At 45.7% G+C, this 27,589-nt stretch overlaps 1 protein-coding gene across 7 annotated transcripts in view; it reads right to left on the reverse strand.

Moving 5' to 3' along the window:
• Positions 1–27,589, reverse strand: part of Nrp2 (neuropilin 2) — a 117,292-nt gene that overhangs the window by 8,910 nt on the left and 80,793 nt on the right. For 2 of the 7 annotated variants that reach the window (XM_034499088.2, XM_076931805.1), the window contains exons 13-15: positions 25,557–25,819; positions 23,873–23,969; positions 22,684–22,719 (exon numbers count right to left, since the gene is read on the reverse strand). In XM_034499088.2, coding sequence (XP_034354979.1) covers positions 22,684–22,719; positions 23,873–23,969; positions 25,557–25,819 — 396 coding nt within the window. Of the gene's footprint in view, positions 1–9,918; positions 13,540–15,550; positions 19,417–22,683; positions 22,720–23,872; positions 23,970–25,556; positions 25,820–27,589 lie in introns of those variants that run through there. The other 5 variants (XM_034499090.2, XM_034499089.2, XM_034499091.2 and 2 more) reach the window with 4 other exon arrangements.

A 27,589-nucleotide genomic window follows, 5' to 3' on the forward strand; every position in this document is an offset into this window, starting at 1 on the left:
GGAGAAATGTCAGCCTCAGGATGCTGTGCCAGCTGGGGAACCGAGGACAGGTTGGAGATGACAGGGATTTAGAATCTAATCGAAACGGGAGAAACATTTGGAGAAGATGATCCAAAATTGTGTTAGTGGTAAGGTGTGTTTGTGAGTCTGAGTTAGGCTAGGGGGAGTGAAAGGAGACATCGCTCAGCAGGACAGGTCAGGGGGAGATCTCACCACCCACGGGACTTCCACTTGCAACCTTTGTGCTCCCACGACTCCGTTTTCTTCTTGGTCTCTGTGTGGAGTCAATCTAAGGCCAGTCTGACCACAGAGCCTTACCGCTAACTCTCAAGGCCTAATGCAATGGCTACCTCACTCACTTGGTTACTCAAACTGAACTGGACTAACTGGAGTGAACTGGATTAACTGGAGCTCTAAGACTTGTTCACTTTCTCTAGGGAGTACACTGCACTACCACATACATTTCTACTACACTATCCGTGTGTGTGTGTGTGAGTGTGTGTGCACGCGCGCGCGTGCACGTGTGGGATCTGGTGTCTACTATTAAGCTACATCAGTATGACCTGGAAGCAAAGATAATAGCATAAGGGAAAATGAAATATTTGTAATGAGGACTCCACAGTACTGCTGGAACCCAGGAAGGAATTAGGCAAACGAAGCGGGGCCCTTGTCAGCTAGGAAGCTGTGGGCACAGGGAGTTGCATATTTCAGAGTTCAGACTACTGTAAGGTGGGCTTGGGGACATTCCATGTCCACATCTGTTTGACTGTCAGGATCACATCTGAGCCTTTTCACCCACACATTTGTTTTTTGGCTTCTTGGTTTGCAATTTTTGTAACTCGCAAATCTCCCACCTTGCATGTATCCACCAGTGAGGCAGAGCTCTGCTCACTCTCAGCGGCTGACCAGGGCAGTGAGATGAGAGGGTCTCAGATGACTGCAAGCCATTAGATAATATAATTGAGCAGCTAAGGTGGCAGAGTTGCCTCCATTTCAGAATGAAAACAACCCAACTAGCAAAACCCTGGCCGCATTGGTGTTGCAATGAAACTCCAACAGAGGCCCAGGAGTCCCCTTGTCTCCTCAGGTCTCCCTTCTTTTTACAGGATCAAGAGCCCATAGTCACAAGATGAGTGTCTAAAGTTCTTGCCTAGCTCCTGTCATGCTGTTTCAGAAAGAGAGATACTATAGCTAGTTACTAAAACCTCTCTGGACTGCTCCAGAGTCAGCCTAGAAGAGTCAAGTATGGTAGTGTCTTGCTTAGCCGACTGCACTACAGCACAAATGGTGAACAACCTTGCCAGTCTCCAGCAGCCTCCTCTAATGGAAAGTGTTTCTCCCTAGGGGGGCCTGGAATACTGTCTGATACTGTTAGAGCCATGCTAATCAATGGGGATGTGGGGACACCCCTTGACACTCTTACCTTCAGCTGAGAGACCCCCACCAACCTCTCCAGTAGGGATTCTCTCTCTCTCTCTCTCTCTCTCTCTCTCTCTCTCTCTCTCTCTCTCTCCTTCTCTTTCCATTGGGATTCTTTGCGGTTAGCACGCCTTCATTAGTTTGACTTTCTGCAGTTTCTAACAAGAAACTCTCAGCCTTCACTTTCTCCACTTGTCATTCTATGGTTTTACTGTGAGAGTATCAGTCTTGACAGTGTTCTGTGTCCTTTCTGCATCGTAAAAGGAACTTCACAAGATTGGCAGGGGAATGGGCAGTCTGCTTCAAACCGCCGGCTGCTTTTAGATAAATAATGTAAGACAGTCCATCCCTAGGTCACTAACATGGGATCATTTCAGAACATGATACACATTGATTTTTTTCCATGAGGCCCTTCCATGACAACTCCGCACAGGGGCTTACGAGACCAGACTTGCCACCCAATGCATGGGACAAAGACACTCAGAGGAACACTTGGCATAAGCATCATTCTGTACCGGAACAGAGGTGGCATGGGTATACAGAAGCTCCGGGCCAGGAGCAGATGGTCCTTTGATTGGTCCTAGGTGTCAGAGCTCCTCTCTGTCCGGACCTCCCTGAGGAGACCACTCTGAGCCCCTCTGCTCTGGAATTGCATCATTAACATTTCTTTTTAAAAAGATTTGTTTTGTTTTAATGTTTGTACGAGTGCAGGATACACATGTTTGTGAATAGCCTAAAAGCCAGAGGAGGGCATTGGATCTTACGGAGCTGGAGTTCCAGGTGGCTGTGAGCTGGTCATCTACAAGACAGTATACATACTTAACAGCCAAGCTATCTGTCTCTCCAGCCCCCATCATCTGCCTTTCTGGTGAAGGTTGACATATACAAGACTTCTAAACATGAGAGTTCTGTCATTCACACTACCCCTGGTCATTTCTTATCCCAGCCCTATCTTCTCTTGAGTCGTTTAGAAGAACATGAAAAGCACAAAGCATTGGGAGTCCCAAAGTTCCACATTTTCAACACTTGCTTGTTTGACTTTGAGACTGCTGCTGTTAACTGGAGACAGGGGAGCTGATGAAATGGGTACCCCAAGGCCCCATCTTACATCTTCACCTTAACTGGTGCTGGGCAATAACAGCTTATAGAAAGCTAGTCTCGATGCCTACTGAAACCACTAACATTCAAGGAGCTTTGAAAGAATTCAAGAGCCTCTTACAGGAAACCTCTGGACACTTTCATTTGTGAAGGTGCCAGGTGTCAACACTTCTCTTTTACAGATGAAGTGGACTGAGGAAGGTAGAAAAATGCAGGAAGCCACTGAACAAATCATCCTGAGACCGAAAGCAAGCTACGGATTTTCAACACCTTGTTCGTAGCCTGTGATTTATCTGGGAGACGCTCTCTGCTGCTGAGAGCTGTTGTTAGATTTGATTCCAAGTTCCCGAGGCTCCCCCCCAACCCCCAGCAGCCAGCTAAATCAATGGGTCATTCAGGTGGAAGTTGTCTTCAGAAAATTCTCTCAGTCATTCTGTTTTATATTTTTCCCCCAGCAGGAAGCCCAACACTGAGATCTCAATAAACCAGAAATAATGGAGAACTAAAGAGATATTTCTTGGCGCTTCAAAATGTTTAATTTGGTTTCTCATTTAGTGTTGGCTGAGGGTTCTCCCTCCCCACCACACTTAATTTCCCTAATTCAGTTTGTTCATCCCCAGTTGCAGTGAGGAGCCAGAAGTTCAGATGTTGCTACAGCCTTTGCCAAAACTGCATTAGAAAGTCAGGCTACTTGAGAGCGGTTCATCTCTTGCTGGGTTTGGCCTGAGTTTAGGAGCCCAGCAGAAGATCCTTTAGCATGGAGTTTTTTAATCTTTCAGGGTACAGCCAAACGTATGGAGGGTCATGGAAAAAAGAAAACAACAAGTTTTGAAATTTTTCCATGTGGTTTTCATTAGGAAAAGACAAAGGAGGTTGGGATGGGCTGACCGGGAGAGTATCATCTTGCATGCAGTCATTATTTTTTGTTGTTCATAGTTAAAAATCAAGAAGAAACCCTTAAAAGGCTTGGAAATATTAGCTGCAAATGAGAAGGCTGTGATATGACCTAATAACAGCTTTAGGCAGATGAGCAACTGGGCCCGGGAAGTCTCCACTGAGCCTCACCAATGGCATGGGAATAAGAAAAATGCAACCAGAGAGACATTTATATTATGGATGGGCTTACAAGACAAGGTAGAACATTCTTATATTTTTTTTTAAAACTAAGCCTTTGAAAAGCCAGATATTGTCCATCCCCCCAAAGTAGGTGTGTCAACAAGCAATTGGCTCTCTGCACTCTTTCCTTGGCTAGTTTCTATTAAGAAATGATGGCAGGGAAGGCACAGAGAATCTCAGGGGGAAAATGTCCTACCTCTTTTCTCACATGCCAAGGGATGTAAAAGAAAATAATTCTTCTAAATTTATATGCCAGAGATTTTTCTTTTCCTAGGGGGACTTTTGACATTTCTTATATCCCTGAGTCCCAGTAATCAAGAGGAACTGAGCCAGTCAGCTTGTCAATGCTGACCAAATGCCTGAGAAAAACAAAGGAGGAGCTGTTTGCTCTGCCTTTTGGCTCCACAGGAGTTGGTAGTCACTCCACTAGTTGGTAGTCACTGGTCCCATCACTCTGGGCTCTCAGGGAGCCAGAGAACATGGTGTGTAAGGAAGAGCAGAGCAAAGCTGTTCACCTCGTGGTCACCATTGGGAAGCAGAGAGAGACACACACACATATAAGAAGTGGTGAAGGACACGATACACCATTCAGAGGCACACCCCCATTAGCCCGCTTTCTCCAACCATATTCCACATTCTAATAGCCTGCTCAATATTGCCTTACCAATGGCTTAACCTATTGATGAAGTCAGGACCCTCCTGACAGTCATCTCTCTCTTTAACACATGAGCCTTTGGGGACATTTTATTACTCAAACCATAAAGTAAACATAGAAGAAACATCACTCAGATCGAATGGTTTGATGCAATCCTGGTCAAGAGGAAAAACAAGGCTGAGGAATCAAAAGCAAATGGGTATTTTCTAAAAGGTTAACGGATTCTACTACTCTGTCCCCACACATGTCCCTTACAAGTTGGGTTCTGCTCAGACATTCTTATAAGTAAGAATGAGTTACTCAATAGTATAATTTTACATGACTAATAAGGTACCATTCTCAATCCATTCACGAGATGATTTTCTCCAGATGCTTCCTGGGGGTTGAGGACTATAGTCTCAGCAGAAAGATTCTGTTGGCTTTGTCAACAGAAATATTTGTCTTCTGAGAAGAGCCTTTCTCTTATTGGAAATATCAATTAAACACTTGAGTGCTCTGACCTATGATTTTTCTGGGATAAGGTGTTGGAAGAAAGATGGTAGAGAGAGTGTAAAGACACCAGAGAAGAAAAGGGACCACCAAGTCAGGGGAAGATGAATCTGAAGATGAACTGCACCTGGCACAAAGGTAGGGATGAAGACTAAGTCCTCCTTGGGGGAGATAGAGAGGCACTGTGGTCTATCTGGAATTTCAGATCGGAAGTGATGATGTGCCTAACAGTTTCCATGAACATCATTGGTAGGGTCACACTTTTGGTTTACAGTTGGCTTGGACTGAGGTGTCACCTTTGGAGCTCTCTAGACATACCCATGTTAGCTTTGGTCTAGGTTTCAATGTAATGACCACCTTCTTGTTCTCAATTCCTTATGCTGGGATTTTCCTGGAGAAGCAATTGAGAGGTACACAACAGCCTCTCTCCAATTCATTATACCTCTTCTACTGGACCTCAACTGTACAGGAAATACATATAACGAGAAGGTCTTTGGTGCTCAAATGTGTTTCAATAACTGGCAGACCATCAGCCAATAAGATTTGGGTCAGGGACACATCCAGCTCAATGTGCTTTGCACACTCCTACCGTCCTTGGAGCTGGTAGCTTTCTAGTGAGTTGCAGAGATGTCCTCTCATCTGGGTTGGAGTCTTTACTTTGAGTAGTGATAATGTTATTAAAAGGGATCAAGAGTGTACCATGCATAGAGAAGACAAAATAGGATAATGTGTGCAGTACTTGACATCTGGAGCGTACAAAGTCTCACACTGGCAAGACTGTTTCCTGAGTCAAGTGTTCATGTTCCATGTCCAAGAGGAAGGGTCCCTGGGTCTTTGCCAGATAAGAAAAAGCCCACAAGGCACATACATGGCCCTAGACACTGTTCCCTATGCTCAGAACTAATATGATATTATGATTCTCTGTCTCACATATAATGGAACTCAAGACAGTGCTCTTGCTAGAAATAGTGTTTTGGACTCAGGTCTCTTGGCTTCTCCTCCTGATGCTATTCCTTGCTTGAGCTCTGTGGGGTAAACAGATTTGCCTACATATCGAGACATCCCACCAGAGAACAGCCCTGCTGCCAGTGTCTTTCTTTTATTGCCAAAGCCCTGAACCTCCTTGGAAGAAAGATCGGTGCCTCCTCTCAGCCCCCGAGATCTGGTCCTCTCAGGACAACACCCCTTGAGGGGGGGCATCTAGGATTTGAGGCTTCCTCTTGGCATGTAGTCTACCTGAGCTTGCTGGAATCATTCAGTCTGCGGTACAATGCTGTGCGATGACCTTAAAGAATATTTTTACATGAATTTTTCAGTAGAAAACATAAATAAATAACAACTAGCCACAGCACAGTCGTTCTTTGGAGAAACCAAGCAGAACTCATTAATCATGGACAACAGGACTCTGCTGAACCCAGGGACAGAATTAACTTGGGCCACAGCTGCCACTTTCAAAAAGGACTGTATTCTCCATAACTTGGCAGTTAAAAAATATTTTTTAAGTCCTAGAGAAGTACTCCCTGAGTTTCAAATTCCCTAAAACTGTCCAAAGTCTTCTGTAGCAAGGACTGTGCCTACTTTAGAGAGTCACAGAGGTCAGGTGGCTTGTTCAAATATGGCTGTCCCCCAGTTTCTGCGATTCTCCCAAATAAAGACTGTTTCTTTCATAGATAAACCTTTCACTATTTATTTGCAGTGTTTATTAAAATGAGAACAGGAATCCTTAAAAAGGCAACTTCAACAATCATTCAATGTCCATTGCAGTATCGATGATAACAGTCAAAAGCAAAACAAACATCAAAAGAAAACTAGACACAATCTGAACATGGACAACCACAAATGGGGACAATTAATAAACAATGACATATCTACACAATATGACTGGAAAGGGTGGACTAAACCTGACCATGCCTACTGAAGGATCTTCAAGACTTCGTATAAAAAGAAGCACGTTGTCCGGCCAAGAGAAGAAACACTGTGATATTCTGGTGTAAAACAAAACGAACTGCAGCTAAACCAAACTGCAGAATTTGACATGAACTTGTGTATCTATAAAGGTATAAAGAGGTGGCTTCAAATCCTTTGTGGTCACTTCTGGGGAGGAGACTGGGGCTGGTGAACAATAAAATGACTTACTGCCTTTTCTGTATCATTGTACTTTTTGAAAGGTAGTTACTTACACTTGTGAACTGAGAGACAGAAAGACAGAGAGGCAGAGACAGAGAGAGACAGAGAACAAAGATAGAGAGACACAGAGACAGGGAGAGAGAGAGGGAGAGAGAGAGAGAGAGAGAGAGAGAGAGAGAAAGAGAGAGAGAGAGAGAGAGAGAGAGAATAAAGAGAATCACCTGCTAGTAGTTACCATTTGAAAAGTTCCCCCGATAACCTTGTTTGGTGTTGAACTCCCTTAGTAGTGTGGTTCCAAGGGAAGGTGTTTTCCTACCCAACACCAGCCCTGCCTCCAGGCCTTCTGGATCTCAGCCTTTCTGAAGATGCTTCTCATTTCTCGGTCCAGTGCCCATGAGAATTTACATTAGATTATCATTAACTATTTATAATTACATCGTGTGGCTCTTTAAGGTCATGATGGGCAATTCCTGAGCAATGGCATTACTCAGAAGAGAGATGTTTGTGGGTTTCTTGTCCATAGGATTTGAGGCAGAAATGGCTTCTGCTGGTCACCTGAAGCTCCTAGATTTGTTATCTCTTCCCCTCCATCATTTTGCTAACTAGGGTCCTGCTCTGTGGAGAGTTCCTAAATCCTGGATCATTCCAGTTAGGACTGGTGCCATAAGAATGACTCCAAGGGGTCAGTGCAAACAGCCTTGGGCTGCAGCTATGGTCTGATGGCTCTTAAGGGAGTAGATTTCTAGTTGGAGTTGACCTCAGTACAAACTCCTGCACCTGACAGAGGTGCAACTTAATTAAATTCCCCACCACTTCTAGTTTTTAACTTCTTTATACAGGATGATTCTCCCTACCCCCTGCTGATTCTAAGATGATCAGCTTGTGTTCCCCTCTCCCCTCCCTCTTCTCTGGTTGGATTCGTTTTGTGTTTTCTTTGGGCTATCATTGAAGTGGATGAAAAGGCAAATTATAGCTGTGAGAGCCCCAGTGCTCTGCACAATTAGAAAGAGAGAGAGAGAGAGAGAAGAGAGAGAGAGAGAGAGAGAGAGAGAAAGAGAGAGAGAGAAGAGAGAGAAACAACAACAAAACCAAGCCCACACCTAGTGATCTGCAGCTTGCCTCAGATGTGCGTCCACAGTGCAGACAAATCAAAACTTCAAAATGAACCTCTTTTCATCACAGTTTACAGAAGGCCACAGTGTTTGTGCAGAATAACCACAGTCAGTCAATGAAGAGCATGAGAAAAACAAACTCCATACCATCCTGGCATGGCTGGGCTTTGGTGGTCTGGGTTAGGTGGACCAGGGTTGAAGGAAAAATGTACATTTAAGTCTTAGTGAAGACCCAGGTAGGGGCAAGCACAGGGCACACTGGGCCTTGACACCTGCTACCTAGGATTCATGGAAACATAACTCTGTAACATTTATAATTGGGCTAAGCCTGCAAAACCTGCAGGAATGTTTTACTGGTGAAAGTGCTGTGAGCTACGTGTAAAATTGACCCATGACTGTTGCCATCCTCCCTGGAAGAAAGAGTGCCCTAAAATAAGTCTCGACACTCAGGTCAAGGTGGAATACTTCCCACAAGTGGCTCCAAAACTCTTAGTGATGCCAACAAAGCATAAGTTCTGACTGATTTAATTCAGCCTGGCACATATGATCCTCCCAGGTCATCACAGGCAAGTGTGGACTGAGTCTGGGTCCTTGTTGGAAATAAACACTTTGAGAGGCTTCCATTTTGCCTTTCGCTAACAGGAACCAACAGTTTTAGGCCAGCCAAATGTTACTTAGACAAAATGGGTAATTGTGCTTGGCACAGGAAAAACAGACAGTGTTCTAATCATGGACATTCAGCTCTGTGCTCCTGCAGAGGACAGATAATGACATCTACCCTGAGCCATCTGTACTAGCAGTCTTTCTCCCATGAGACCTGAGGAGCCAGGCTTTCCTTTGCAATGTGAGGACAGGTTTTAGATCTGAAAACTGCTGGACCCTGGGCCTAGGCTATGATGGGACCTTGGAAGAGTCAGGGCTGTGGCAGAAAGAGGGTCCTCTGGACATGTCTCTTCTTGCAAGGCCATCTAGAACACCATTCAGCCTTTTAGAAAGGTCTCTGGGGTGACCTGAGAGGCAATATAAATCCTCTTGTGACAAATTCTTGCCTCCCACTGAAAAACTCAAAGCCACGTGGAAGTTAACTTTCCTACACTCGCCCCTTCTGCCCTACAGAATGTCTCTCAGATTCGGACATCTACCATAACCATATCACTGACTATTCACAGAGGTGGACCAAACCAAACCAAACAGAGCAAGAAACTTGTTGAGCAAGTCTCCTTACCCTCAAAGCTTTTACAGAATGTTCCTTTTATAAAAGGACACCTCTGGGTTTGTGACGGCCATCTCTTTCTCTCCACTTTCTGTCCGAAAAAGAAACCTTGACCACCTCTGAGCCCTGCACATGCTACAAGTTCCTGTTCCCCTTGCTCCAGGGACATCATTCATAAACTGAACCTCAACATCCCTCAGGAAGTAATAATCTGGTAGGTGTGGGATAAAAGGTCACCATTTCTTTTCCAGAGGAAGGGCCCTGCCTCTGTGGAGCTGAGTACATCACGCCTGAGAGCTGTCCTACTCCCCAGGGGCTAATTTGAAAGGAGATTCCAGTGTTCAGGGGTTTGCCATCAAGAGAAATTTTGTGGAATCACGTTGAGCAATTTAGCACTTAGCAACTTTCACAAAATCCCACACCAATCATGAAAGTTGGCTCAGCTGCACAAATTGGGCTAAAACTCCTAACAAGCAGTTATGGAAATAAAAAGAAAGGAAGGCTGGCGTTCAGCCTCAAGGAGAGAACACCTCTCCTCCCACACACACGCCCCACAGTTCAGAAGGCAGAGTGTAAAATTTGGAGACATCAAGTTTTTCTTCTCTTTACTTTTCTTTCTTTTTTTTTTTCAAAGCTTACACGTCAACTTTGTTCTCACAGGCGAAGGGGCAGGGAAAAAAACCCAGATGTTTGTATAAAAATATCATCATTTTATTACATTCCACACAATACATTTTCAAATAGTTTCCAACATCCACAAGTTATTTTGACACACAGGCAACTGAGCAATGCAAAGGTTGTCACAGTTATAGGGAGGGGATAAGAACAGGAAGTAAAAATCTTTAGGTTTTCTTGTTTTCTTGTTCTTTGGTAGATTTTGACCTTTTAGGTGTTTGCTTGCCTGCTAGTGTTTTATTTTCAAGATGAGGGTCTTTTAAAAGATGGGGCATCAACCTCAAAAATATTACTGGATCTCATATTATGGTTTTGATCAAAAGGAGTGGGACAGGGGAAGGGATGACTTTACTCTGGGCATCCTGTTTTGTCGATGGCGATGCTACACTTGTTTATTTTATTTTTTTCCTTTTCTGCTTTTGCCAGCAATCGGAGACAGCGGCTGCTAGCATACTCTCAAGGAAGGGCTCTTGTGAGACCTTATAAGGCGCATGCTTTCTAGCCCAGCTGGCCCTTCACCTCATTCATACTCTCTTCCACATCTTAACAGTTGCTATCCCTGCTTTGTCTTCTGAGAAGCAACGCTACTCTGGTACATTTGCATATTCACCTGCCCAGTCCAGTTTTCTTAGAAGAGAGTGACCCTTTCCTCCCCAACAGGATATAGAATTTTGCTTTCTAAAGCAGCAAGACATGGCTTTTTACACATGAGCTGCACTTTTAGATAATACTATGAAAGATGCTGGAGTTGAGGAAGCAAGAGAGAGAAGAGGAGAGAGAGAGTGTGAGTGAGAGAGACAGAGAGAGAGAGAGAGAGAGAGAGAGAGAGAGAGAGAGAGAGAGAGAGTGCTTAAGCATGAGTCCTGGCTGAAGGTATCATGGGATTCACCATCTTCTTATCCGTGACATGTACATGAAGATGATGTTGCATGGGGCATCAGATGAGCATACAGCAAGTTCACAAAGTGGCTGCCATTTTCTTTTAAAGAGGAAGATGCCTCAGCTACTCTCCTTTGCTACGCTGGATTGATTTTCTAGTTGTGGTTTTCTGATGCCTGCACAGGGCACCTGTAGGAATGTCAATCATTTGCAAGGAATGATTGGCCCTAAATGCTCAGCTAGTGGTGAATAAACAACTCTGTTTAAAAACAACAACAACAACAGAAACCCTTGGTGACAGGGATGGCACTCTCAGCACACAGGGCTCCCCACCTCGAGCTCACACTTCCTTCTCCATCTTCCACTGAGGTAGAACACCTCAAGGTAGCCACACACTAGCCTTTCATCTTTTCTTTTCTTGGCAGGGCTGCTGTAGTTGAGACAGAATAGCTCTTTGAAACAGAGTAAGAGTGGGAGAGCAGTGTCCTTTCAGGAGGATGAAAGGAACCAGATGCAAAAGCTGAGAGTGTGCTGGAGGGACCTATCTGGCTACTCTGAGAGAATGCTGAACAGCTCTCTCCCAAGCAATAAAATAAAAAAAAAAAAAAAAAAGAATCATTAGTATTTTGTTCTTAGAAGGTGTCTGGAGAGTCATGTGACCAGACAACCATCTTGAGAGAATTGTTCACTTTCCAGGAAGCTTTTTAGCTGGAAAGTAGAAAACAAATGGCTCTAAGACCGAGCCCCTGTATACTTGGAATCTTCAAATAGACACTTTGTTGCAATGAAATTAACTTTGCTGTTTAATGTAGACTTTGCTCAGTATCATTGGGCAACTTCTCTCTAACATCTCTCCCGGTGGAGAGTTCGGGGAGGAAAAGTAGGCGGCAATGGGTGTACCTTTACCATGGCATCTTCTCTCTGTCCATGCTAGTGCATCTGCTGATGTCAGACTAGCCTTTGGGGTTGTATTCAGACCAGCCATTGGGAGTGTATTAGCCAGATGCCATGAGAGCTTTAACCCGCAGCACGTAGGTTCATTTCAACAAATGATTTCTTTCTATTTTCTCATAATATTTACCTAAGTCAGGAGGACAGCCATATACTTCAGTAGCTATAGATTCAGGCACACATTAACACCATGAATGGAAAGCAAATAAACACCCTTCCCTCTTATTTTACAAATGCTATTACAATGACCAAAATAATACCAAAGAATACCTTCTTCCTCAACCTCATCCCACATAGGCTCAATGCAATGATGCCCAGGGATGAGGAGACTCTGCAAAGACAACATTTGGGTCTTTCCATCTCCTCCCTTCTACCGTCCCCTCCTGCTCACAATTAAAACAGACTACTGAGTTTACATCATCCCAGGTGTGTTATTCTTTATGACTTATTCCACAACTGGACCATCAGAGCTAAACATTCATTATGAACTTTTTATTCCTCTTCTTTTTTTTTCCTTTTTTTTTTCTTTTTATAAGGCAACATGAAACGCATTTGCTTCAGGGCTGGAAGTAGAGATGACTCCATGCACCCAATGGCTGTTATCTTGTGACTTCAAAGACATTGGGAAACATAACAAAAAGGGTCATGTCTGAGTGCACTGGAGGAACCATAGTCTTGGGTCAGGTGGCTTGGGATGGGGATAAGGATGGGGATGCAGCCACATTGTATTCCGAATGGTCTCTATTTCTCTAGGTACCTGGAGATGACAATGACAGCCAACAGAAACCCAGCCAGAGCTAGATAAGGCAACAAAAAAGCTCCAATCTCTTCTCCAAGTAAACAAAATGTGTACAGTATATTATTTTCTTGAAAAGTACCCCAGAAGAAGTAACACAAGAGGGAAGGGGCCCCTCTCTACACACACCCACACACTCCCCCCCTCCACAGTGAATCAGTCTCTCCCTCACAAATCCAATACACACACACACACACACACACACACACACACACACACACACACCTCTTCACATGGGAGTGTACTGTGTACATACATACAGGACCAGGCTCCCCTCAAGACACCTGGCAGCCTGCCCAGGAGAGGAGGGATGGGATAAGGCAAGGGGAGAAAACAACAGGGCCTGTCTCTGGAACAAAACCAACAGAGCCTTGGGTTGTGAAGTGCTTAGGGGGCGGGTCTCTTCTGGGATTCCAGATGCAGCATTAGAATTGGGTTTAAAATCATTAGAAAAAAAAAGGAGATAGGAGAATAAAAGAGAGTTTAAAAAGGAAAGAAGAAAAGGGAAAAAATAATGATAAAAACAAACAATATCAGAGTAAAGAGAAACAGGAACCAAGAACCACAGAGAATGGTGTGGGGTACATAAGGGCGCTCAGGGTTGGGGACCCTGGAGAGAGATGTCTGAGGGTTCACGCAGAGACTAGGTGAGGAGAAAAAAAGTGCAAAATCGAGGCAACGTGTTTGCAGTCTTTCTTGGTTTTTGGGCGCTGTTCCTGCTTCGGCCCTCAGCAGTGCGAGCCCCGCTCTTGCTCTAGCTTAATGGTTAGGGTGGGTTCGACCGCCAGAGGAGCCCCGTTGGTGTAGTGGGAGGTTTTGTAGGTGATGGAGTGATCTGTCTTCTTGGCCGCATAGCGGAACCGGTGGTAGTGGAGCACCAGGGCCAGGATGACGGAGACCAGCACCAGCACGGCGCCCCCGGCCGCCATAACGTAATACCAGTAGGCTGGGATGGGCTGCACAGGCACCGTGTCCACTGTGGGCTCGGTCCCTGGCGGGAGGGTGCCCCCTGGGGGAGAGACACAGAGAGTGTTGCTAGGCTGAGAGCATGCGGACTCATAAAAAAAATCAATTAAAAAAAAAGAAATGAAAAAAAAGAAAAGAAAGAGAGAGAGAAACACATATGCTTTGGGCCATACAGCAAGGGGTTCAGGGACTCAGGCGGTACTCGGCCTTCATATCTAACCAAGCCGTTTATAATCTGCAATCTCCGTTGGTTCCTTTATGCATCAGGCACTTTAACCCATTTTACAGATGAGGAAACAGCCTCAGAGAGGTTCAATCGACAACTACTGCTCACCTGGTAGTAAATACGTTTCAATCAAGAGTCCTATCTTTACAAAGCTTTCTTTACTACTTAACCAGAATTACTTTACCATGTGTAAAAGCACTATAATTTTCTCTCTTCTCTCCCCTTCTCCCCCCTCCCCCCACACATACTCACACACACCCCACATATACACAATAATGCTGCAGTGTCTGCTGGTATTCGGATTGGTGAATTCTTCAAGTGGGTGGAAAAGCCATATTTGGTATGGCTGGCCAGAATTCTCAACAATGTATTAATTAGGCTGGCTAGACTTGAAGGTAAATTCCACTTTGGTTTGCCAAGGTTTCTGTGCCCATTGAAATCAGCTTGGTCTTGTCTAAACAGGTCAATTACTACTGTCAAGCAATGACTAACCCGTCTTCATTTTTTTTTAATTGGATGGAGGATTTTAAAAGCAGATTGGATAAAGAGTTGCAAAAACAAAAAAAATAATAATATGAGCACAAAGCAATAAAGGAGTGTGAGAGCGAGGGACACCGAGCGAGGGAGGGCAAACGAAAGAGCCTCATTCTTAGCTGTGGAAAGAGCAGGGAGAAGCTGGGGGTGGGGAGATTTAGGAGGCAACCGAGTTTACTGGCCAGCCTCTGGTTGCCATGGAGACAGTGTAGTAGAGTTACGCTCAGGGTAACTCAGGGGAAAGACTGGCTTGACTCCCACTCCATGCAAAATAGCGCTACAACTTGATTCTCCCAAAGATTTACATCAGATGAGAATCTGGCCCAGAAAAGGACTAAGGCGTTTTTGAGCTTGCCAAAGGCAGACATGATCTTTACTTCTGAAAAAATGATGTATGCTTAACCTATGAGAAACGTTTCCCAAGCTGCTTGCATCACATGCTGGTGGCTAACACATGCTTCCTTTACTTACAGGGTGTGCCTGGAGAGGGACGAACTGCCTATTTTGTGGACTCACCTCTGCTCACCACGCAGGCAGGGCCCTGGCTACCTTTCTTCTCTCCACCACCACCCGCTCCCGCCCCACCCCCCCCCACCTCCCACCCCCGCCCCCAATAGACTTAAAGCTCCTGAATTAGAGGAAGTCAGACTCAGCTTTCTCTGAGGAGGACATGCGGTGAAGGTGCCCTGTAAATGCCTTATGAAACAACTGCTGAACTGAAGCCCACACCCCCAGCTCCCAATGTTCTCCCGTTTCCACAGCCTGGTCCCCAGAGAGCTGAATGATATGGCAGATCTCATGTCTCCTCAGAAGTGAGAAAAAAAAAAATAGGAGAATTTTTCTTGGAAAATCCCATGAAGCCCGTCCATCTTTCTATTTCTGAATTACTGCTTCCTTCAGTTTGGGGATCCCCCCTCCATCAGGGTACAGTTTCACCGGTATCTTGTAGGCCACTAGAAGTCTCTCGGTGTTGGAAGAGCTTTGATCAAGACTTTGCTTAGCACACAACTTGATAACCACGTCTGTATCTTTGGGGTGAAAAAGACCCCATTTTCCTAGGACTCCTAAAGACTGTTTCTACTGCCTTATCCTTTCCCACGTGACCGCAGGATCTTTTCCTTTCCCCTAAAGTATTTCCATCTTTTGTCTGTTTGTTATCTTAAGACAGGTTTTCACTTTTTAGCAGAGGCTAGCCTGTAATTCGCCATGTAGCTAGCCTTAAATAATCCCCCTGCCTCAGCCTCCCAAGTGGTGGGACTACAGGCATGAGCCACCACATCCAGATCTGATTTCCATCTTTTAATCTCTCTCTCTCTCTCTCTCTCTCTCTCTCTCTCTCTCTCTCTCTCTCTCACACACACACACACACACACACACACACACACACACACACATTAGTACTCAAATTGAGAATTTTGCATAAAAAAAAAAAAACAAGAGAAAAAGAAAACAAAGTATTGGAAATGGTTCCTTGAAGTGCTCAGGTTACAAGTCACAGTTGGCTGATGTCAAGTCCTGATCCAGGTCACCAAGAGGAGTGTCTGCTGCTTGGCAACCAACTTTCGACTAGATTTTCATGTGAGCTCACAACGATGCTGGGAAATGCACAGGTGGCTCTAGAGTTCACCAGAGCCATCTTCCTTTCCTTGGCTTTGCCTCTGACTCTGGTTTGCTGCATTAGGAGGACCATCCTCTAACGAGGTTGTAGCTCACCCAGCAGAGAAAAGGCAGGTGGCAGATTAGGTAGCAAAGCTCTCTCTGAAGTGCCTGACCACAAAGACAGGGGCACAGTACCAGCCATCTCTCTTTCCTCTGCCACCGCCTGGAGTCTGTACAGAAGTTCACTGCTCCAAGGGAGGAAGCCTTTACGCTGCCTTGAAAGTGTTTCTGATGGTAGACATAGCTTGGGGGCACAGTGGGGAGATGCTCCTTCCTTCCATAAGAGGATAAATCATAATATGGGATTGGGTATTCAGAATCAGATATGTGAGCTGTCCTCTCGTCACCTTAGAGCTGTGCTGTGGAAGACAGATTCCACTGTATGCTAAAGACTCCTCCTTCCTATCAAAGAGCATACACGGGCTGGACCTAGGTCTCCCCAAACATATGTAGCAGATGTGCAGCTTGGTCTTCGTGTGCCCCAGACAACTGGAATGGGAGCTGTCCCAAAAGCTGTTGCCTGCCTATGGGGTGTTTCTTTTAGCAGGGCTGCCTTGTTTGGCCTCAGTAGGAGAGAATGCACTTGCCCCCACAGAGACTTGATGTGCAGGGGTAGGGGAATACTCAGGGGACCCCCACCCGCTCAGATGAGGAGAAAGGGGATGGGGGAAGGATTGTGGGAGAGGGCGACTGGGAGGGGGTGACTGCGAGGGGGCAGTTAGAGAGAAGGACATAAAGTGAATAAGAAAAAAGGACTCCTCCTTTCCCACTAAAGCCCTCTTGCCTGAAATTATCAGCATGCATACTATGTGATAATTTAAATGACAAGAGATAATTTGTCTTGACCTCTTAAACATTTTTTTCTTGGAAATGTGTTTGGAAAAATGAGAAAACACACTATATAAATTTATGCTTTTAACACTGAAGGAGTTAAGAAAAGAGAGGCTACGACCAACAGTACCTTCCTTATGTCCCAACAAGGAGTTTAGGGATAGCTTGCAGGCACCAGAAGGTTCTCAGAACATTCTCCAGCAAGAGACTTGATTCCAAAAGGCTTGAAGGGTTATGTGCTCATTAGGCTGTGGTTTGCAAGTTACAGAAGAGGAAGGTAATAAATCCAGCAGGGTTAAATCTGTACTCAAAACATCTTTCCAGCAATGGGAGGAAGCCAATACATGCCAGATGGATGCCCAAGTAGACAGATGGATAGACAGACAGACAGACAGACAGACAGACAGAGTGGTATAAGAATGCCTTTTGGACCAATGTTCAGACTTCCTAGGAAATGCTGACTTCCCACTAGGCTTCAGAACAGCTCTCAGAAGGTACTAGAAGAGCTCCCCACTCACAGTGTCACATGGGAAAATAGAAACAGATTCCTGGGCACATGGGGAGCTGGGTTTCGGTCTTATCCACCCCATGTTTCCTATGGTGTGACCAGCCTAAATCTTCATTAAAAAAAGAAACTTGGACTAACTACACCAACCTGTGAACAAAAATTGTAGATGAGCCACCAACCTTGCCCAGAGCTGCAGTGTCTGCCCCAACGTTCCCCTTCTTGTCTTACACTGCTCGCTCACAAATCTTTTTTTTTTTTTACAGTTGGAAGTGTTTTCAATTCCTGAACCATTTTTTTTTATTAATTTCCACCCCCCAATTCTCCACAAAGTTTTCTCATTGTTTGAGATAATGAGAAACAGATACTTAAATAGTCAATAACTCCAAGTGCATTTGCAAGGTTGAGCAGGCTCCCATCTGCAAAAGTTCTGAACTCCCTGGAGAAGAGAAATGTGAAGGCTAAGAGTTCGGGGTTTGAAAAAGAAATTCTGAGAAGTCACATGTGGGGAAAATGAAAAGAAATTACCTGTTACGTAGTAAGCCTTCCCTGCCTGTTTATATCTATAAACAGTGTCACTGGCTTACTGAATAATTAGGAAACGTGGCTGTCAGAACAGCGACAATAGCAGATGTTTCCAGCGTGCCAGCCCTTGGTTCACAGGCTTCACATGAATAGTCTTTATTTTCCATGAGTCTTAAGTGGGGAATGTGAGGATGAGTAGTTTGAAAACCAAGGGAGAGGACAGAGTAGTACAGAGGGAAATCCAAGGCCTACTGCTTACTGCTGCTGAGTGACTGAGCCAGGCCCGAAGCCAGGCATACAAAGTCCTCAGCTAACTGCAGCCCGTTGTCCATTTTTATAAATAAAGTTTTATTTGAACACTGCCATTTGTTTACGTACTACTTGGGGTTTCCTTTGTGCTTCCTTGGCAGACCGAGGAGGGCTTGCCAGAAAGTCTGTATATCCTCCAAAGTCTGGAATACTTATTATCTGGTCTTTCATAGTACAACTTTGCAGGTTTTGCTCTAACCGAGTAAGGCAGGAACAGGAAGCAGCTTTCTCTCCCTTTCGGCCTCCTACTCTGTCTGAACCTGTCAAAGAATTGGCATGACGCAGATTCACCATGAAAAAAAGCAAGCGTCTCTCACAGCTCTGTTCATGAAATGTCACTGGGACCTGGGGGAGCTACCCAACATCCCCAAAGGAATGTTCTGAAAAGCACCAAGGGTGGGCCTCTCTCTGTACCTAAAAGTTGTTTTATGCCTCGGGTGTGGGGGCCCTTTCCACGATGGCTGAGAAAGAACACAGCAGAAGGCACAGTTCAGGTGAACTGTTTGTTTCATCTGTGGGATTACACAAACACAAGAAAAAGCTTGGATCCACTAGAAACATTTATGGAAGCCGGTGGAAGAATGCGGCCAGGCCTCCTGTGCTCCTTAAGGAGATGCTAACGTTCAAAGCATCCCCAAGAAGAGGTCTTTCCACTTGCTGGACAAGCAAATATGCAGAGGTGGACTTGTTAAAGGGTTTGCTGTGAGTTTGCAGAAGCCTTGGGGACTCCCCACTCTGTCCCCTCCCCCGTGTCTATCTAACGTGTCTCAACATTCAACCCCTTACTGGCTGAAGCAGTACTGGCACTTCTCTTCTGGAACTTAGGCTACATCTTGAAACTGAGGCTTGCCAGGCTGCGTTGTTGGAGAGAGATGTTGGGGAGAAACACTTCCTGCTGCCCTTTGACAGACTGTCCTGGCAGCTGCTGAGATGTCCTAGTGGGGAGTGGGATGTGCCCGGCTTCTGGGTCGGAAGAGGCTGAGTGTGCAAGCAAACTTCACAAATAGTGCCTTGGTGTCCTGTGGGCAGAGATGGTGGTCAAGCAGCACAGTGGTTCCACACATCTCTCCCTGTCCACTCTGCAACACTTAGCCTCAACTAAGAGGCTGGAGATGGGGGTGGGGCAGTGGGCAGGCTCACACCACTGCTGCCTATCTGGAGCCCTAGAGGCTTTGGGGTTTAGTGTGCTTCTCTAACTTATTCTGAGACTTACATGCATGAACGCTCTCTGCTTCCTCAGCAAGACATCGCTGTAGAGTAAAGGGGAGCCGATGAGAAAGATACTCTGATGGGCCATCCAGTCCTGTACCCAGGGATGATGGGGTGTCTTACTGGCATGCAAAGATTCAGAACGGAAGGCAGGTCATGAGAATAACAGTGGTGGTGGAAAAGAGACGTGTGTAGAAAATGGCAGACTGGCCTGTAGGACCCAAATAAATTAACTTAAAATCTGAGGCACGGAGTCAGGTGCCAGCCTGACCTCAGCTTTATCCTGCGAGCATCTCCCTTATAATGATTCCCAGCCATATCCCAGGACAGCCTTTGATGTTCATTTTCTCCTGGTTGTATCTGGATGAAAATTGGGGGTGGGGGGGGTGGGGTGGGGACAGCAGGAAGTCACACAGTGGAATTCAAAAGATGGAGTAGAGCAGCCTTAGAAATGGTTGGAGACATATTCCCAACTATAGGACCTTCAGAACATATGCATTTAGGCCCTCTTTAGGGCCCTTAATAAGAAGGCAGTTCAGGGGACTGCATCCCAAGAACACCTTCGCAGTGCAACCCTGCCCAGGTCTCCATGATTTCTGGCAGGTGGTCTGCGCCTACTGCATACAAAACACACAGCCTCCTACAGGAGCAATAACAACTCTTGTCTCCACCACAAGCTACTAAGAATATCCACCTGGTCAAGAGCCACAGGATTCTGATTATGGGCATTATATATTTTTACTGGCTTCTTGCTTGTTGTCTTTTCTTTTATTAAGGAAAAAGAAGTACCGAGTAAGAGGAAACAATTCATCACCTTAATTATACTGGTTTTCAGTCTTTTTTTCCCCCTTTCCTTTTATACATGGTTTTTCATTTGTTAAATCACCAAACCTTAAGAACAAAGATACATGACGACACCATATTTATGCTACTGCTCATGAAAGCAAGCAGGCAAGCAGGCGAGCGAGCGAGGGAGCACGCCCAAGTTACATTGTTTAAAGCATGAGTCCTATCAAAGACAAAAAGATCTTTTTAAAGAATGGCATGATGACAGTGTTTTCACTCTCTCTGCTTCCTCTTTCTCGGTACAGTTTCTCTTCCACGCTAACTCACATCTAGGTACAATCTACACGCACGTACTGAAGTGGAAAGCGCAATGCAAGAAGCCAGTTAAAGGCAGAAAATGAAAGATCAAGAGCACCCATCAGCACAGGTCCAAAGGCCGCTTTTGCATTTCCCTAAAGATCCACCAAGAACACACTGATCTCCTGTAATGAATAAGATTACCTCTGCTGCACGACTACTTTGTAATACAACGAAAAATAACCTTAATTCTAAAGGCACAGAAGCAACACAAATGGCGGTTGGAAGCGATGTTCCCACATCAGCTCTCGGTAACTTGCCTGCCCAAATCGGATTTTACTCTGATTCTCTGTTTTGAGTAAAAATACTGATTTTATGTCTTGAGCTCCTACTGTCCTACCCAGGAAGAGAGCAAAAGCCATGACTTCCAAGTGGAGACCATTTGAGTAAAGTAAAGATGGAGGCGTGAGAGAAGATCCTCATGCCTGGTCCCAGGGTCACTTGGCTAGTACCCATGAGCATCACAGATCATGTCAATGTGGTCGAAACTTCTGATTCTCACTGTGCTCTTGGCTCTCCATGTTCCAAGCCAAGACTCTTCCCCCTAAGACTTGGTTGCCTCCTGGCCATGACTGCATCCGTGCGTGAGTCAATGCTTGCCACTGGGGCCCTGTCTGCACAAAGCATCAAGAGCATACTGGGAAGTCTTACCTTCAAGCCACCGAGCCCGGTGTTTATTTAGCCTAAGTGCACATTTGCCACTCAGATGAGACTTTATTTATATATATTTTCACAGGCGGACAGGCCTGGGTGTGCAGCCTTGTGCTACACACGACTGCAAGGAGAGCAAGTGTGCTTGGTTTGTTTATTCTCTTAGAGAAGTGCAGCCCTCAGCCGCTGTTCTTGTCAGTCACAACCAGACATGGGTCGTGCACAGCTTTTATAGCAGTTACTGGTCAGTCTTGAACTGGCCTTTCAGGGGGCTTTGAGGCTCAACAACCCACAGAGAGTGAGGAGCAGGCTTCCCTTCTCCAGCATAAACATTATGCTGTATCCCGAAGGTTAGAACCCAGCTGCAGTCCAAGCTGTTCAGTTTGCACCCTAGCTTTCCATGTAGGGCTTTGCATTTGCAGCTACAACCCCAGGGAGCAGCAAGATGCACACATGGGTACACAATACTTCCAAATGTAGTGGGGAAGCAGGAGAGAGAATAAGCATCAAAACAAACACTGGCCCTCTGTTCTACCGTATTGATAGCCTTAGAGCTAGGGGTGAATGGCAAATTAGGCAGGATGACTTGGATTCAGGGAGCCTATCTAGGTGTCAAGCCAAGGACTCATCTCTTTCTAGTCGGGAGCTGGACAGATTAATGAGAGCAGACATAAAATGAGGAGATGTGTGATCTATAAAACGGGGGGGGGGGCTTATTTCTAAAATGCTGTCACCTAGAGGGTCAAGCCTAGGCAGCACAAACAGGGTGTAACAGCCCTCTCACGGCTGGCACCAAACAGGCTCTTGGGGCTAGGCACTGGGTGAGGGTCTGTGAACACACTGCAGTCGGCCAGCTGCAGGGGAGCACTTAACACTTAGAACAGCCACTGAGTGTTCTGTATTAGAACTTAGGTGGCATCAGCAGCCAGACTGACTGTGGAATGCGAGTGTAAACTTGCTGCATTTGAAAAGCACAAACATAACCTTTGCTCCAGGCTGGGAGCCCTTGCTTCTTTTCTTGGATGAGGCAAGCATCCCAATTTCCCCCCCTCTTTGCTTTGTTCTTTATTTGCTTTCTTAGGGATGCCTAAAGCATCCCTTTCTGCTCCCAGCCTTGAAATTCAAGTGCTATGACTCTAGTCAGAGAACGAACCTCCTTGCTCCCTCTACCAGCTTCTGAATTCAGCACCTTCCTCCCATTAAGATCACAGCCTTCCTAGGTTTTTTTTTCCCCAACAACTTCACTAGAATTCCTAGTACTACACCTCACTGAGGGTTAATCTTCCCACAGCCTCTCCTTTCTCACCACTCCTGATTTTCAACCTCATTGCTCCCGAGTGGACAATGCAAGGCTCAAAGGTTTATCTGTAACCTATTTGTCTCTATTATAGGTTTCTAAACTTTAATTAAATGAGAGACATTGAGGAGCTCAATCCCCAGAATCTATGGGGGGTTGCTTTCGCCACCTAGTGGTGAGAAAGTGAAGCATTTGTTTTCTTTTTCCCTGCAAGCTTTGTTAAACTGGGGTTACTCCCCCCACCAAATTCACATCACATGGAAAGAGAAAAAAACATGCAAAACAAACTTTTTTTTACCTTTAAAATCCTCACCTGCAAAAGCTGAGATGGGTTCTGAAAGAGAAAAAAAAAACAGAAAAAATAAGTTGAGTTAGATAAACAGAAAAGTGAATGAATGTGACACAATTGAGTCTGTTAGGTCACTTGGCAATTCGCATTAGAACGTGGCCCACCTCTTACATGTTTTCTAGACTGTGCCTACCATCATCACGGGACTAGGGTGAGTAGAGAGAATGCTCAAGGACAAAAAGTCCTTCATAGAGTAACAGGTCCCCAAGGCACTGTAATCAGCCACTTACCACTGATTACTTTCTCAGACCTGGGATTAGTTTTAGATGCCCAAGCCCTGAGAGTTGCCTGGGGGACTGGGGAAGTCCCAGTTGCTTCTGACATCACTAGGCACAGATACCCAAGGTCCAAGACAAGTACTTGGTAACTGATTACAGCAGCTTTGATGGCTGGGATTAACTCCTATTCTGTTTCAGGATTCTTTTTCTGTTTGGGGAAAGATCCGTGGCTAGGATGTGAGGCGGTCAGGGTGCCCTTAGGGAAACCCCTGCTTCAGGATGAAGCCTTGGGCGGAAATGTATGCATTTCAGGAGGGCTGGCTCTTAGCACTTCTGACCAAAGAAATAGTGAGGGGTGTCCTTTATATGCTGGTCTTCTGGTATGCCATGCCTGATCCTACAAGTCTAGACTCTTGGGCATCAGAAGTATTAGCTTGAAAACAAAATGTAACATTTGATTTCTTATGCCGTAATTTTCCCTGCAGTTCATTCACGTGAAAGAACGGCGTGGGTAATTGTGTTATCATTCTTAGATAGCACGGGTACCACTTCTGCCTACCACTGAAGGCTTCCATTAAATCCATCAAACCTTTCCAGCATGTAATTCTGACTGGCAGGCTCTCCTGTTCTCTAGCATTTTCTTTGCTTAAAAACTGGAGTCTGATGATGGGGTCTCGGCACCCCGAGTTTTCACATACTTAATGCACATCCATTTCTGATTGGGAGATGGATATATAAACCTTTACCTCACGTCTTAGCCCTCCCCTCCACAGCCCAAGACTCAACCAAGCTCACACTTCACCTCCTGCACAGACTGGCACAGCCCGGCCTACAGGGAAATGTTAAGATAGCAGTTGCTTCCTTTTGCATATCCTAATGTCGTATCTGAAACAAGCACGAAGAGAGAGGAAGTCACGTACCCATGCAGTTCTCCAGTGGGACGTCAGTGCTTATCCGAATGTCATCGATGGAAATCTCTCCCGATCGCCCCTTCCCGATCACTCCCTCGAACACGATCTAGAGCCGGAAGGACAAGAGCCACTATTAGCTAATCTTCCTGGTTCATCCGGTGTCAAGACGTCCAATTTTCTCTTAACAGCCGTGTGTGTGTGTGTGTGTGTGTGTGTGTGTGTGTGTGTGTGTATGTGTTAGCACCTGGTACACATCTGTGCACCACATGGCTACATCTCTTGAGATCTTAATTTAAGAAGAGTTTGGTTCAAATCAATTACATATTTGAGAGGATAAGAAAATAGAGTAAGTTGATGGATATTTTTGTCCAGTAACAAGAATATACTGATTAAAAGGACCACAATTGAAGCATCCTTGAGGGAGAGGGGTGCTGAAATTTCCCTAGCTCTTCAGAGGTTCTTTTCTCATAAACCCTTCGAATGCTCAGTGCAGGTATTTGCAAACTCAGAGGACATGAGCGAGCAGGTGATGGTAACGAGGGAAACACAGCCCTTAGGTTTGGATTGCCTTCTGCATGACCCCTCCCTGCACTCTGACTTAGAGATCTGTTAATACAACAGCCAGGAAATAATTTACTCTTCTATCAACAACTTACTGAGCATCTACTATATGTTAGGCACACAAATGAGATAGTAACAAAGTCCAGTAAGATAATGGCTCTGCCTGGAGAAACTGGAACAAAGACAACTGAGAAAGAAAAAAAAAAAAAAAAACCGACAACAGGTTCTTCTAACGCCGGACTAAGGTTAATAAATGGGGGACCCAGGTCGGGGACTGAGAGTCTCGGGATGCCTTGTGATTTCAGGAGTGCGTGGCTGCAGCCTGTGTACGGAAGCCCCCTCAGCTCTGTGGTCTTTAATCACTCCCCATTCTCACCCTCCCCAGGTTCTTTCTGCAAACGAGCACATGTCCTCTGGCAAGCTGAAAGAGCAGTTGGCTGCCTCACCAGCCATCTGTTGCTGCTCTTCGTCTGGGGAGGAGCAGGTTAATGCTTTGGCTGGTTCTCAGTTACCTCGTCCACAGTGTGCCTACTCCTATCCAAGACGTGGGTACAGATGTGTGGGCCCATCTGTGCCTCAGTCTCTTGTTCCACGGGACAGAGATAATAGAAGCTGAGAGAGAAGCTACTTGCTTGGGGCTCTCGGGTCTGCTGGCCACAGATGGATGCCTATCCACCTATGTCCATCCATCTATGCCCCTTTCTGGATCCATGCTCTCTGGAGCAGGTCTGGGAGGGCATGGCCACGGCCTCCTCCATTCTGAGCTCGCCACTGCCTTGGGTGTAGAGAGACTATTTGTGTTTATTTCCCTGACTTCTGTGTCCCTTTGTCAGTCTACCTGATAGCAATCTAAAATAAAATGGAGAGAAGAAACATTTGTTGGAGAAGATTTCAGCAATATAAAAGGCAATAGGAGGAACAAAGAACCAAGTCTGGGTGTAGAGATAGGCACATTCTGAATAACAAATAAGAGTGTCATTTAGTTGCCATGGCAACATAAGGACCACAATGAAAACAGCGGAGCTTAACCACGTCCCTTAATGATGAATGGGCAAGGCTCTTTGAAATATTGGGCTGGGGATCGTGGTGATTCCCTTGTCTCTTGCACACCCCCTTTTCTTCCCTGACTCACCTGATACTCCATGTCATAGCTGGGCAGGATAATACGTCCATGCTTCCACTCGCTGCCCTGGTCCTCACGGATGACCCAAAGGAGTTTGCTTTCCTGGCTGGCTTCCCGAACCACCTGCAGTGCCACCCCATGGCCGCCCATGGCTTGGTACTGGAACTCCATGCACACAGGGCTTCGGGGCAGGTGCACTGGTGGGCTGATGAGCCGTGCATACTGGCCCTCTCGTCGGCCATCACTTTGTAGTTTCAAGAAGTTCTTGTCGTCTGGGGGAGACAATCCAAACACAGGTGGTAAATGCTTAGGAGATATACCACTTTGTAACTGTGGCCTCTCCCTCAGAACAATGGACAGGAGTTGGGGTGTTTTCAGTGTTTTGACACATGTTGGGTCCTGCTATAGATCAGGCTGGCCTTGAACTTACAACCTTCCCACTTCTGCTCTTTAGTGCTAAGACCACAGATGTGTGCCTCTATGCTGGGCCTGCTCTTTTCTTAGGCCCTTTCAGACTCTTGAGTCAAATGCTCTGTTCTCTTGAAGCCCTTTCTTCAATCCTTAAGGCACATTGGCTCTGCTTCATCTCTCTTGTGTCATGTCTTTATACAGTCCCTGGGGTGGTCAATTTCAAATCCTGGCTGTGTACAGACTTGTCTTTTCTCCCTAGAGTGAAGAGGCCTGACCCATGTCTTACTCATTTCTGGCTTTCCCAAAGGGCCAATGCAGTCTACTGAACTGAGTTACAGGGGAACAGTTTATAGGGTGAGGTGGCTGCTGGATTGGAGTGTGACTCTGGCCAGGTATTGTCTGGCTGAGCACTGTCTAGAAGACATTAAAAACCTTCTGTCTCTGCCAGGGTTGCTAGACGATGCCTAAGCTTCAGTAACTATCACGCAGACACTCATGTCAACTCTAAGCAGGTCAGGGAAGGGAGTGGCTGGCCATCCCACTTTGTTCCTGGACTTGGCCTTTCTCAAGCAGCCATGAACATCTAGCACCAGTGGTTACAAAGGTATGGCCATTATCATTAACAAAGGCCGTGTCTTTAGCAGTGAATATACATGTTCTGGGAAATTAAGGGCTCACTGTCCAAATGCTTCAAGAATGGCCTTCTTGGCAGACTAGGTTTAAATCCATCGGATACTTAGGCCGAAGGCTGAGATCTTGTTATGGTTGGCAGCACCTATGCCTCACAGGCACAGGTACGGCAATGGGGAACTCCAGCCTGTGTGCAGAGAGCAAATGCTCAGAGAAGGAGGAGAATTCCCATGATCTTGGGCCCTGAAGCATGGGTCATGGTCTGCTTAACTCCTCTGCAAGTGGGTTAGGGATATATTTTCACTGTATAACCAACTTAAAATGTGAGCAGGCCAGACACTTCAGGGTCTTGTTAATTTGAAGCTATGTTAGTCTGAGTCACAAGCATAGAGGTTTTCAGTCAGAATGGTGAATACCTTGGGTTTGTTGGAGAAAGACAGGCTAGTGTTCCAGAAGCCTGGGTCAGCACCCTCTCGGGGATGGGGATCTCTGATTCACTGCTGTCATACCTGTTGGCATTATCTTGTTAGGTGAGAGCTATGACACAGCTTCCACCGGCAGGCCTGTTCAAGGCCGAGATAAGGAAGAGAGGCTGCCTCAAGAACAGAGCTTTAATGATGGGGTCTAGTGAGGAGGGGATGCTGATAGCATCACTAGACACTCCTGATCTTCTAGCCCTCTGTTTGCTCATCAGATCTCCCCGCCATCACTATTAATGATAATAATTATAACTCAGATTTGCATAATGCCTTTCAGGTTACAAAGCACACTGGTATGCGATATATCACTTCATCCTTGCTGTATGCCCATGAGCTAAGACTTCCAAATTTTACTTTGCACACGATGGAGAAACCAAGAGAGGTTAAAGTGTCTTGTTCAAGGAGGAAATGGTGGTTCAGAGATAGGTAGACCCCAGACTTAACAGAGAGATCCCACACCTTCCTACAGTAAACTCTTTAGCTGCCCCAAAGCGTCTTGCCCCAAATCCTTGCAATCCCTCC

The sequence above is a fragment of the Arvicanthis niloticus genome, chromosome 3, assembly GCF_011762505.2.
Source record: "Arvicanthis niloticus isolate mArvNil1 chromosome 3, mArvNil1.pat.X, whole genome shotgun sequence".
Lineage (NCBI taxonomy): Eukaryota > Metazoa > Chordata > Mammalia > Rodentia > Muridae > Arvicanthis > Arvicanthis niloticus.